At 42.2% G+C, this 13,191-nt stretch overlaps 1 protein-coding gene across 2 annotated transcripts in view; it reads right to left on the bottom strand.

The window, feature by feature from the left end:
• Positions 1 to 323: 323 nt before the first annotated feature.
• Positions 324 to 13,191, bottom strand: part of CAP2 (cyclase associated actin cytoskeleton regulatory protein 2) — a 173,831-nt gene continuing 160,963 nt past the window's right edge. For both annotated transcript variants that reach the window (XM_033216315.1, XM_033216316.1), the window contains 2 exons: positions 6,436 to 6,576; positions 324 to 1,752 (listed from right to left, as the gene is read on the bottom strand). In XM_033216315.1, the coding sequence (XP_033072206.1) occupies positions 1,669 to 1,752; positions 6,436 to 6,576 (225 nt within the window). In that variant the 3' untranslated portion in view covers positions 324 to 1,668. The remainder of the gene's footprint in view (positions 1,753 to 6,435; positions 6,577 to 13,191) is intronic.

The following is a 13,191-nucleotide window of genomic DNA, read 5'->3' as shown; positions in this document are numbered from 1 at the left end:
TATAAGGTATATATGGTATTTATTAAAATCACTTATGTTCTGGGATGTTTACATAAACAAAGATCTATGAGGAGGATTTTCTCAGTGAAGAGGACTTGATCTACAAAACTGAATTCTAGAATTTTCTGACAGTCAATCCAATTGCAAACGGCTTTATCTGATATCTATCTCAAAGCAGACCTCATTCATCAGGGAAGCTGATGGCATGCTGGATAAATTCTCTAATTCAAACAGAAGGACTCAGCTGTCTTTTCTACGTATGACACACGAGCAAGCAGAAATCAAAGTAGGAAAAAAATCATTTTAACATCCAGAATTCATCACAGTATTTAAACAATTAGAATTTTACTTTATTTCAGAATAAGTTTACAGTTGAAAAATGATTTACTAAAGCCACATTATTCATACAGACAAAACTTTCATAGCAAAACCTTGGTATATGAGCATTAATAATTCGAATACTATATGGATATAGAAGATATTTAAAAAATGAAAACGATGTATCCCAAAGGCTGTAATAGGCACACTATATATGCTTGTACTCGGCCCGCCAAGCATTATACTGTAATTCATTAAATGTGATCCAAGAAATTGCAGATTTTTCAGCACTACGTACTGAAAAGCTAAAAAGGAATATAATAGCTACTCTTATGCTAAAGAAGCTTCTACTATCAAGACTACAAAAATAGGAGCAGCAAGCCAAACCAACAGATAATACCTTAGGTTTTCGGAGAAACAATACATGTATGGCTTTTTCATGTTCATTTTTGAGGCTGGTTAGCAAGTCTGGCAGATGGAAAAGAGGAAATTAGTCTATAACAAAACATTAAAGACATAATTTACAAGGTATCTGAAATTTAACATGTTCAAACTTGGAAAATAATAACTGAGCTTGATTTTAGAGCAAAGTTGCGAGGTATTTCCACGTAGCAAAAAAATGACTTCTTCTGATTAATGTTTCGGCATAAGAATCTCTTACGCAGAAGAAAAGTACGTTTTCAAATGACATGGTGGAAAAATATGTAAGATGAATAATTAGAATTTACTTTCAGTTTTCAGTAACTACAGAGAATATAGGTCTTCCAAGGACCAAGAAACTGAATTTGGTCCTTAATATAAACTCATAGGTCTTTTAAAAGCGTGGGTTGAAATATGTACTCATGCTGACAGTATCCACGCTGATAAAGGTGAACATGTGGTAACAATAAGAAAAAATGTGTACATTTTTCAGGGCACACTACTACTTCTACATTATATTGAAATTGCCTAAAAGGTAAAAATGTACATCTTAGATTCTCAAAGGTTTTATTTTTTAACTAGCAATGAAATATAAGTGTAAAAGTGAATCATGCAGTCTTTTTATCTATCAGTTACTGTGTTCTTGATATGAGGGGAACAGAATTCTTTTTTTTTTCCCTTTAAATCCATAATGTTCACAAGTCATCATGTGGAACTAAAATCACACACAAAGGCGAATCATGAGGAAACGTTAAATATTTCAAAATGCCCACGAGGCGTGCCAGAAACAGTGCTGTGTCTACAGCACAGAATTGTTGGAGGCCAAAGCTAAAGCAGTAGGTGCTACTGCAACTTCTAGCTCTTTACTGCTGCTTTTTTGTTTGTTTGATAGGGGAGGATTCAGGTGAGGTGGTTCGGTCTCTCGGGAAGTTAGGCCATAATTTCTGCAGGTTCAGTGATTAACTTGGATCCATCCCATGCTGTCTTGAACTGTTCAGGAACGGGAAATTCTCTCTGGAAAAAGGCAAGAAGAACAAAGTTCTTTAAACTACAACGAAGTTATTTAAGGCTTCCTTTTGCAAACAGATGGGGAGGCTGATTTTTGCCACATGATAGGCAAAGAAATTTGATCGAATTGCAAGCTGCGTCATGGGGAGGTCTTTGTCACATGGAGACTTGCATATGTCACGTGTCAGTTCTGTGACTTCAAGCCAGTATCATCATTAAAGCTAAAAGCATCATTTAGAATGAACCAGGCATCCTTCTAAGCACTGGACAAAGATGAACTCAGCAGATCTCCTATAATAACCCTATGAGCTAGGAGTTCTTGGGGATGCCATCTGTAGGAAACAGAGGCCTGAGAGATTAAGCAACTGGCCCCAAAAGATGTGGCAACGGCACAGCCAGAATTCAAATCTGGGCTCTATTTTACCCACTACTCTCCACTAAACTTCAACATGCACATGAATCAACTGGGAGCTTATGAAAATGCAGATTCTGGCTGGGCACAGTGGCTCACGCCTGTAATCTCATAACTCTGGGAGGCCAAGGCAGGTGGATCACCTGAGGTCAGAAATTTGAGACCAGCCTGGCCAACATGGTGAAACCCTATCTCTACTAAAAAAATACAAAAAATTAGCCAGGAGTGGTGGCATGCGCCTATAGTCCCAGCTACTCTGGAGGCTGAGGCAGGAGAATCGCTTGAACCCAGGAAGCAGAGGTTGCAGTGAGCCGAGATCACGCCACAGCACTCCAGCCTGGGCAACAAGAGCGAAACTCTGTCTCGAAAAAAAAAAAAAAATGCAGATTCTGATTCAAGATCTTATGAAAATGCAGATTCTGATTCAGTAGGTCTGGGGAATGGAATGAGAAACTGCATTTCCAACAAGCTCCCAGGTGATGCCAATGCTGCTGGTTCCAATCACATGGAGTAGAAAGGTTTTATCCCAGAGGTAGCTCTCTACTCTTTGATAAACTGTAAAAATGAGCTTAGGGTTATATACACGTTTGTTACCCTTCACCAAGGCACTCTACTTTTCCCATTGGAAAATACACATACAAACATGTACACACAAAGAATAATAGAGAATAGTCAAAATAAAAGTAGTCTGAGTCAACATTCCTTTCCCAGACAGTGATTCTTAGTGATTCTCCAGTCATTTCAGAAGAGGATAGAAGACCTCCTCCAAGGCAAGGAAGAAGGACAGAAGACCTTCAGAAGAAGATAAAAAACCTCTCCAAGGCAAGGAGGCCTTGGACCTGGCTTCTGGGCCTCTTTGGACTTCCAGTCCATGCAGTGCTTGTTGAAACCTCATGTGTCTGATAAGTGATGCCCATGCTCGTAAGCCGTGGTGTTTTCATGGAACACACATGGGTACTTATCTTCCTAGATGTAGGATCCAACTGTTTCTTTGGGATGAAGTCATTCATTCATTCAAAAGGAAAGGCCTGGGCCAGGCATGGTGGCTGACACCTGTCATCCCAGCACTTTGCGAGGCTGATGCCTGCAGATCATCTGAGCCCCGAAGTACAGGACCAGCCTGGGCAACATAGTGAGACCCCACTGTATAAGGACAAGCCTTACACAGTGTAGTGCTGCTGAAGAGCCACTCTGATTTGGCATCTCTTTTGGCAGAGTTGCAGAGGATTCCCAGGAGTGGGGATGGTAATCCCACCCTCCCCTTTGTCTCTGCCTGTCCTCAGGGATACTGTTTCTACAAAACATACAAAAATTAGCAGGGTGTGGTGGCACATGCCTGTAGTCCCAGCTACTTGAGAGGCTGAGGCAGGAAGATTGATTGAGCCCAGGGGGGTCAAGGCTGCAGTGAGCCATGATCGCACCACTGCACTCCAGTCTGGGCAACAGAGCAAGACCCTGTCTCGAAAAAACAAACAAACAAATAAACAAACAAATAAAATAAAAGGCAAAGCCCTTGCTATAATGAGTGATGTATTCTTCTTGAGTAAAATCTGCAATGGAAAAATCTTGAAGTAAAGAACCCACAATCTGAATAACGTGTGTGTGTTCGTGCAGCCAATATTCCTTCTGGGGCTCTTCTGGATGGGTAGATGAGGCTTGGTGTTTGTTCTTAAGAACCAGGCCAAGCAGAGAATGTGCCAGATGAAGGCACCTCTTTGATGATAATTGCACTAGAGCTGCCCCAAATCTGTTCCTGGTAGTGAGGGGTTAGTAATATGCTAACGGGTCTTCTCTGGAGACCAACTTCTTTCAAGACGAAACATCCCCTCCATCCATTTCCACACCATAATGCCCATGGCAGGTCCTCTGTGTTGTTCCCTACCAGCTCCAACCAAGAACACACGAAGAGGGGCCACAAGGTAATTGACCAATCAGAGGCAAGATCTTGTTTTTTTTTTTTTTTTTGAGATGGAGTCTTGCTCTGTCGCCCAGGCTGGAGTGCAGCAGCGTGATCTTGGCTCACTGCAACCTCCGCCTCCCAGATGCAAGTGACTCTCCTGCCTCAGCCTCTCGAGGAGCTGGGACTACAGGTGCCCACCACCACATCCAGCTAATTTTTTGCATTTTTAGTAGAGACGGGTTTCACTGTGTTAGCCAGGATGGTCTTGATCTCCTGAGCTTGTGATCTGCCCACCTCGGCCTCCCAAAGTGCTGGGATTACAGGTGTGAGCCACTGTGCCTGGCCAAGACCTTGGTTTTTAGCATGAATGCTCAGGTTTCGACTTATGCTCATCCTTTAGGCCGGTGGATCTTAATGCTGGCTCCCTACTGGAAGTGCCTGGGAAGCTTTAACAATTACAGGTGCCTGGGTCCCATGCCCATAGATTCCAGCTTCATTAGTCTGCAGTGTTCATCCAAACCCCACTGCTTTTCTTAGCAGATCCAGTCCCATGCAGCTGAGCCTTCTGCTTAAACAGCTGTAAAGCCCAGGGCTCCCTCCAATTTTTGGCTCTCCTACTCGGAAGCTGTTGGCATCAGCTCTCCAGGAATATTTTTAGGTGGAGAACCCAAGAGAGGACTCTTCTCTGTCTCAGGGTTAGACTGTCCATACACACTTACTAGTGAAGCATGGCCTGAGGCTTGCAGAGTTTTGTTTTTTAAACTGAAATGATGAATTCTGGCCTGTAATGTATGACACGTGGCTGAGCAGAGCTGAAGAACTTACGGCCAGGTGCGGGAGGGAGAATGTGTCAGCAGTCACGCTGTCTGCCGAAGGAGATCAACCTGTGTGTCGAGTGCTGTGTAGGCCCTGGCATCTGACCCCTCAGGCTGAGGGAGCTCCTCTTCCAGATGTTTGCCTGCTAAGTTACGTTTTCTCCCATCCTTCCCTGGTTCACTGGCTTCCTGCACTGGCAGACTTAGAGGGAATTTTCTGTTTTTGGTTTTTTTTTTTTTTTTTGAGGCGGAGTCTCGCTCTGTCGCCCGGACTGGAGTGCAGTGGCCAGATCTCAGCTCACTGCAAGCTCCGCCTCCCGGGTTTACGCCATTCTCCTGCCTCAGCCTCCCCAGTAGCTGTGACTACAGGCGCCCGCCACCTCGCCCGGATAGTTTTTTTTGTATTTTTAGTAGAGACGGGGTTTCACCGTGTTAGCCAGGATGGTCTCGATCTCCTGACCTCGTGATCCGCCCATCTCGGCCTCCCAAAGTGCTGGGATTACAGGCTTGAGCCACCGCGCCCGGCCTTTTTTTTTTTTTTTTTGAGACTGAGTCTTGCTCTGTCGCCCAGGTTGGAGTGCAATGGCGCAGTCTTGGCTCACTGTAACCTCTGCCTCTTGGGTTCAAGCGATTCTCCTGCCTCAGCCTCCCGAGTAGCTGGAATTCACATGGCTAAGTTTTGTATTTTTAGTTGAGATGGGTTTTTGCCGTGTTGGCCAGGCTGGTCTCAAACTCCTGACCTCAAGTGATCTGCCCCACTCAGCCTCCCAAAGTGCCGGCATTACGGGGTGAGCCACCATGCTCGGCCTTCTCTACTGATCTCCCCACTTCCAAGTAGCAACTAGCATGATCCATCACAGTTCATGAGCCAGGAAATGTACTTATTTATTCATACTCCCTTTTGAAAGTGTGAGAATATGCATATGCTTCTTTGAGAAGGTGCTTTGTTGAGGAGAGAAAGCTGAGAAAATAAATAGTGGCCAAGTCTCTTAGACTAGTGTTTCTCAGAAGGGCCATTGGATGGACTTAATGGATATGCCTGTTAAAAATCGGATTCCTGGGCCTCACTCCAGGCCTCCTGAATCCAACCTCCAGGTGGAAGATTTGGGGACTGGCATTTTCATAAAACTTCCCGATTCTTACACTTAACCTCTCACTTAAGCATAGCTGCACAAAGAGCCCTACTTATTGTCTTCTCTCTGGCCTCACATTTTTTCTCCGAGGCATTTGTCGTTCTTTCCTGTTTACCTCCACCAGAGCAAAGGAAAATACTTAGTCCTACATAATACGAACTCAGATGCATGCTGTGCTATTTGATAAACACCGGTCCATTAAATGAATTATTAGTACACTACCTTGAGAATCGGAAATCCAGGAGTAAGTACAGTCAAGAAGCTAATAGGCAGGAAGAGATGCGGAAGACAGCTCCCTGAATTCCTCTCCTGCCTGTGAATTCTGCTACAAATAAAGCTCACAGGTTGGTGGTTGATTACTCAATCTCTAAGAATGTTAATAATGAAGGCTCCAGAAAAATTATTGACAGCCGTTTGAAAGGTACTTACATAATCACCATCCTGAGGGATAAGTATGTTCATTTCAGATGACTTGGCACTCACGATCTCACAGTCTAACGCATCTTCACTGAGGTATATGTGGCAACCTTCTGTCTTATTAATGGAAATTGTTGGCACTCTCCCCATTACCTGAAATAGGAAAAAATATCTGGGACCAAAGCAAAGAAGCAGAAATCACAATGCCCTTGAATAAATACAATCTCTTGGCTTCAGCTTGGGTTTAACCAAGCATTAGGATTTACCGGGTCAGAGCTGGGGAGGTGGGTTAATGGCAAAGCCTTCAGGCAGAATAGGATGGGTGTCATTCAGGGACAGAATGAAAAGACCACACAAGGGGATTCTCAAACCTCAGGGTCTCTTTCCTGAGACAAAATTAAGGGATTAATTTGGGAACAGCGGCTAGATGTTCAGAAAAAGCCTCACAACCGTGTTAGTGGATATGAAACATGTATTTGATTTCATGATAAAGGAAACAAGATGTATTTACATTCATTTGCTTGAAATTTTACTTTTGACAAATCTCTACGACACTAGGATTAAAACAGGTTCTAAAGTTGTCACTTACAAGTAAAACTATTCTTGAGTAAAAACTGAGTAGATTTTTCCTGAACTTAAATAAGAAATACTACCATTCTTTTCACATAAGTCCTTTGCCGGATAAAAATCTCAGTGGCTGAATTTGAGGCTTACATGAGATGAATGTCTAGGTATTTTGAAATGTATTCATTTCAGGAGCCAAAACTGGGGGCTTAGCTCAGGATACTCATTATATAGATAAATAGGATCATACAAAAGAGGAGGCGATTCTTTGTAGTGTTTATAAATATCGAAGTGCTATAAAAATTCTGATCGGTTTTAAATTTCTCTTCCAACAATCAGTTTTCAGACATCCCCCCAAAATCTCCATAAGGGCAGACTGTTCCCCCAAAGACCGTATTACAACTCTTTAATTTTCCTTCTTGTCATGGTAATTAAAGCGATAAAGACATCTCTTCTTTCACAGTGGAGAAAAGGCTGGACTGCAAACCAGGAGCAACTCCTGTTGATGGTGCAAGTGATGTAAAGAATCCCTTGTGGGGAGTCTGGCCAGGTCACTCTACTTCTCTGGTTCCTCCTCTCTCTTCATACAAACTTAACACTGAGCTGGAATTGAGCCCCAGTGGAAAAATAAAATAGGCAGGGGTAGTTCAAGGACAGGTACACATAGGGCTCTATCACAAATAGTAACACAGCACCCATATCTGTATTTCAAGAATGTGTCTGCAGTCATGTTTTGGTGATTTCTAGATGTCCTTTCTAAATTTTTTGTTAATTTTTATTTTTTTGAGACAGAGGTTTGCTCTGTCACTCAGGCTAGAGTGCAATGGCGCCATCTCAGCTCACTGCAACCTCCACCTCTGGGGTTCAAGCGATTCTTCTGCCTCAGCCTCCCAAGTATCTGGGATTACAGGTGTGCACCACCATGCCTGGCTGATTTTTTGTATTTTTAGTAGAGATGGGGTTTCACAATGTTGGCCAGGCTGGTCTCAAACTCCTGACCTGCTCGCCCTGGACTCCCAAAGGGCTGGGATTACAGGCATGAGCCACTAGGCCTGGCCAGATTTTGGATTTTTTGACTAGGGATGCTCTATATGTACTGGAGTTTTAAGAATACTTCTGGTATGTCAGAATTTCATTTCCACAGCATTTTGGGCAGTACTGCATTTGGGTATGTAATAAACATGTCTTTCCTCCCTGGTGGCCTGTGAACACGTTGAGAGCAGAGACTGTTTCTTATCAGGAGAGCCGGGCCAAAGAACAGCTCCTCTGCTGAGCGATGGGTGACGTGCATTTAATACATGTTTCTGCATTAGTATTGTTTTCATAAATTTCTTTCTCCATACAATTTTAAACATTTCCATTGATTATCTTAGTCTTTTCTCTCCCCCATAATTTGTACTATCATCTTAGGACAGTTTGCCAAAAATAGGAATGCTGGGCCAAATCATATGAACTTTCATCCATTCCCCTTCCCCACCCTTTTCAATATTTTAGTATTATTGAAGTGAAATCTGCAAACATAAAATTCACCGATTTAATTTAATTTAATTTAATTCTTGTTTATTTTTTTGAGATGGAGTCTTGCTCTGTCACCCAGGCTGGAGTGCAGTGGTGCGATCTCAGCTTACTGCAACCTCCACTTCCTGGGTTCAAGTGATTCTCCTGCCTCAACCTCCCGAGTAGCTGGGATTACAGTTGTGTGCCACCACGCCCAGCTAATTTTTGTATTTTTATTAGAGATGGGGTTTCACAGTGTCAGCTAGGCTGGTCTCGAACTCCTGAGCTCAGGTGATCCACCCACCTCGGCCTCCCAAAGGAGGGATTACAGGTGTGAGCCACCACATCTGACCAAATTCACCCACTTTAAGTGTACAATCCAGTGATATTTAATAAATTTACAGAGCTGTGCAATCATCACTGCAATCCAGTTTGAGAACATTTCTATTAGCCCCCAAATATCCCTAATGCCCATTTATAGTCAATCCCCATCCCCACCCCCGGGTAACTGTTCATCTACCTTCTGGTTCCATTGTGACCAAGCCCTTTTAAAACAATGTATTAAGTGTTTTAAATAGGTCGTGATATTCACTTGGTTTGAACATTCAAAAGTTCAAAAAATATTCAGTAAAATGTCTTTCTCTTGTCTCTAAGCCACATGGCCAAGTTTCCAGTCCTCCATGGTTTATCCTTTCAGAGGGTATTTTTATAACGCATGTCTGTATCCTTAAAAATTATGATATATTTCAAACAAAGAAACATATAGAAATTATATAACACATACATAAGTACATATATGTCCATCCACCAAACAGCTTTATAGACTATTACATTTTGGCTTATTAGCTTTTTTTTTGGATTAAAATCTGGCAATATAGTTGAAGCCCCCAGTCTGTACCACCCAACACCTCATTCACCTTCTTCCCTCCCTCCCTAGATGTAACTCCTGTTCTGAATTTTGTGTTTGTCATTCACCAGGTCTGTCCATCACGTGAGGTGCCTGGGACGGCCACCTGGAGCTCTCATAAGCATATGTAGTATGAGTTTTGCATGTTTTAAATTTTTTAATAAATGGATACATTATACATAGCCTGCAATTCTATAACTTGCCTTTATTGCTCAGTGTTGTTTTTGAGATTTACCTATTTTTATACATGTAACTGTAGTTCATTTTTTTCTCTTTAGATGGAGTCTTGCTTTTGTTGCCCAGGCTGGAATGCAATGGCGTGATTTCAGCTCACTGCGACCTCCACCTCCTGGGTTCAACTGATTCTCCTGCCTCAGCCTCCAGAGTAGCTGGGATTATAGGTGACCGTCACCACGCCTAGTTAATTTTTGTATTGTTAGTAGAGACGGGCTTTCACCATGTTGGCCAGGCTAGTCTCGAGCTCCTGACCTCAGGTGATCCACCCGCTTCAGCCTCCCAAAGTGCTGGGATTACCGGTGTGAGCCACCACGCCTGGCCGGTTCATTTTAGCTGCTATACTAGTTAAACTATCAACTGGTATCCTATTGGGAGGGTTTATTAACTTACCAACTGGTGGACATTTAAATTGTTCTTATTGCCATTATGAATAATACTGCAATAAACATTTTCACATGTGTCTCCTTGGCATATGTACCAGGGCTTCTTTAGTGTATACACTGAGAGTGAAATTACTCAGTCACAGACTTTGAATGTGACTTTCTTAGATGCTGCCAATTTGCATTGCAGTGCATGTCACAGATTTACTCCCCCAACATTGATGTATCAGGGTTCTCATTGTTTCACCTCCTTAGCAATCCTATAGCATCAGACTTTAGTATATAGGCAGTCCTCAAATTGATAAGATTCAGTTAACCTAGCACCATGCAAAGTAAGGACAGTCTGAATGCAAAATGGATGAGTGTGAGAAGACATCACTAATTGTGGTATTAATTGGTATATATACTTCTACTAGTTAGGTAGGTTATAAGTATTTTCATACATTTATCAACCACTTTCTTTTTTGTCTGAATTGCCTTAATATTCTGTGCCCATTTTTCTATTAGTTAGCCCCTTCCTTCCTTCCTTCCTTCTTTCCTTCCTTCCTTCCTTCCTTCTTCCTTCCTTCCTCCCTCCCTCCCTCCCTCCCTCTCTCCCTCTCTCCCTCCCTCCCTCTCTCCCTCCCTTCCCCTGCCCCCCTTTTCTCTTTCTTTCTTGTTTCCCTCTTGTTGCCCAGGCTGGAATGCAATGGCACGATTCTTGGCTCACCGCAACCTCTGCCACCTGGGTTCAAGCGATTCTCCTGCTTCGGCCTCCTGAGTATCTGGGATTATAGGCATGCGCCACCATGCCCAGCTAATTTTGCATTTTCAGTAGAGACGGGACTTCTCCATGTTGGTCAAGCTGGTCTCGAACTCCCAACCGCAGGTGATCTGCCCACCTCAGCCTCCCAAAGTGCTGGGTTTAAGGAATGAGCCACTGTACCCGGCAGCTTTTTTCTTATTGATTTAAGTTCTTTATAAATTCTAGATACAACTCCTTTTTGATTATCTCATTGCAAATATCTTTCTTCAGTCCATGGCTTGTCTTTCAGCTTCACATTATGTCTTCTGCTAAACATATAATTTAAATTTTGATGTAGTTAAAATGACCAGTCCTTTCTTTATGGTTTGTGCTTTTTGACCCTAATTAATTTATTTCTTACTCTGAGGCATAAAATTTTTCTTCTACATGTTATTATCAAAGTTTAAAAGTATTTGTTTTTCACAATTAGCATTTTACTTTTATGTAGGATGTGAGGTAGAATTCAGTGTATTTTTTTCCCACGTGGATAATCAATTGCCCTAAAATACAAATTTCCATCTATGCATCTATTGATTTCAGGGCTCGCTAGTCTGTTTCATTTATCTATTTTTGTATACTACTAACAATATAGCACTTTACAATGAGTCAATATCAGGCATGCAATTGCCTTCACCTCATTCATCTTTCACACTGTTTTAGCTATTCTTGTCCATTTGTTTTCCAAATGAATTTTAAGACCATTTTTCATTTAAAACTCTGTTGAGATTTTGAGCTGAATTTCATTAAACTCACATTAAATAACTGAGACCACTAATAGTGATGTCTTCCTGTTCACTGACTTACAACACCACTGTTGCATTCTTTGTAACTATCTCCCATTTCTGTTTACTTTTTTTTGCTAGGTACCTACAGTTTTGTTGCACCTAGCAACAAAATAGCTATTTCAACCTTATTTTCGGTTACGTTTTCTTTTCTTTCTTTCCTTCTCCCCTCCCCTCCCCTCTCCTCTTCTCTTTTCTTTTCGACAGAGTCTAGCTCTATTGCCAGGCTGCAGTGCAGTGGTGCAATCTTGGCTCACCGCAACCTCCGCCTCCCGGGTTCAAGCAATTCTCCGGCTTCAGCCTCCTGAGTAGCTGAGACTACAGGCGCCCGCCACCATGCCGAGCTATTTTTTTGTATTTTTAGTAGAAATGGGGTTTCACCATGTTAGCCAAGATGGTCTCAATCTCCCGACCTCATGATCCACCAACCTCGGCCTCTCAAACTGCTGGGATTACAGGTATGAGCCACCGCGCTCAGCCTCTATTGCATTTTCTAAAACTTATTTGTGGTAGAAAGAAATGCTATTGATTTTTGCATGTTCATATCATATCCTACCATCTTGCTGAATGTTTTTTCAGTTTTATAGTTTCTTGAATCTCTTGGGTTTTATATAAACGCACATATTTTGCTGGGAAATAAGGACATTTTTGTCTCTTCCTTTTCCAGTTTTATCTCTCTCAATCATTATCTTATTGCATTGCATAGGTTATTGCTTGAGCCCAGGAGTTCCAGACTAGCCTGGGCAGCATAGCTATGCCCTGTCTCTACAACAGATTAGCTAGGGATGGTGGCACACTCCTGTAGCCCTAGCTACTCAGGAGGCTTAAGTGGGAGGATCAATGGAGCCCAGGAGTTTGAGGCTGCAGTAAGCTGTGATCACCACACTGTATTCCAGTCTGGACTCAAGCAAGACCCTGTCTCAAAAAAAAAAAAAAAAAAAAAAAAAAAAAAGATAGAAGTTATAATTGGCCAAAACCAAGAAGTCCTTTAGATTTTGGCATATTATAAAATTCCATTTGGCTAAATCAAAATTACTAAAGATTTAAATTCACAGATTTTCTTCTGTTTTGCAAATTCAACTCCAACCCTACTTCCCAGGTTGTATTTCTGATGACCTCACTGATTCTTTAGAAAAACTTCCTCCTTGTGATCCAGGACCAATTTTTCCTAAGAAAAAAAGTTCTCTTTGGAATGGTGCTAATCATATGAGGAGAGTCTCACAGTATTTTTATTTATGCATTATTAATCATACTCATCAAACATTTACTGGATGCCTACTATGTACAGGTACTGTGCAAGTTTCTGGGGCTATAAAGAATAGTTAGCTGTCTCTTTTTTGTTTTTTCTTTTTTTTTTGAGATGGAGTCTCTCTCTGTTGCCCAGGCTGGAGTGCAGTGGTGCGATCTCAGTTCACTGTAACCTCTGCCTCCCAGGTTCAAGCGATTCTCCTGCCTCAGCCTCCCAAGTAGCTGGGACTACAGGCACCCATCACCACACCCAGCTGATTTTTGTATTTTCAATATAGATGGGTTTTCACCATGTTGGCCAGGCTGCTCTCAAACTCCTGACCTCAGGTGATCCACCTGCCTTGGCCTCCCAAAGTGTTGGGATTACAG

The sequence above is a fragment of the Trachypithecus francoisi genome, unplaced genomic scaffold (assembly GCF_009764315.1).
Source record: "Trachypithecus francoisi isolate TF-2019V2 unplaced genomic scaffold, Tfra_2.0 Lachesis_group10, whole genome shotgun sequence".
NCBI lineage: Eukaryota > Metazoa > Chordata > Mammalia > Primates > Cercopithecidae > Trachypithecus > Trachypithecus francoisi.
The sequence above is the reverse complement of the archived record's forward strand: the minus strand, read 5'-3'. Positions and strand labels throughout refer to the sequence as shown.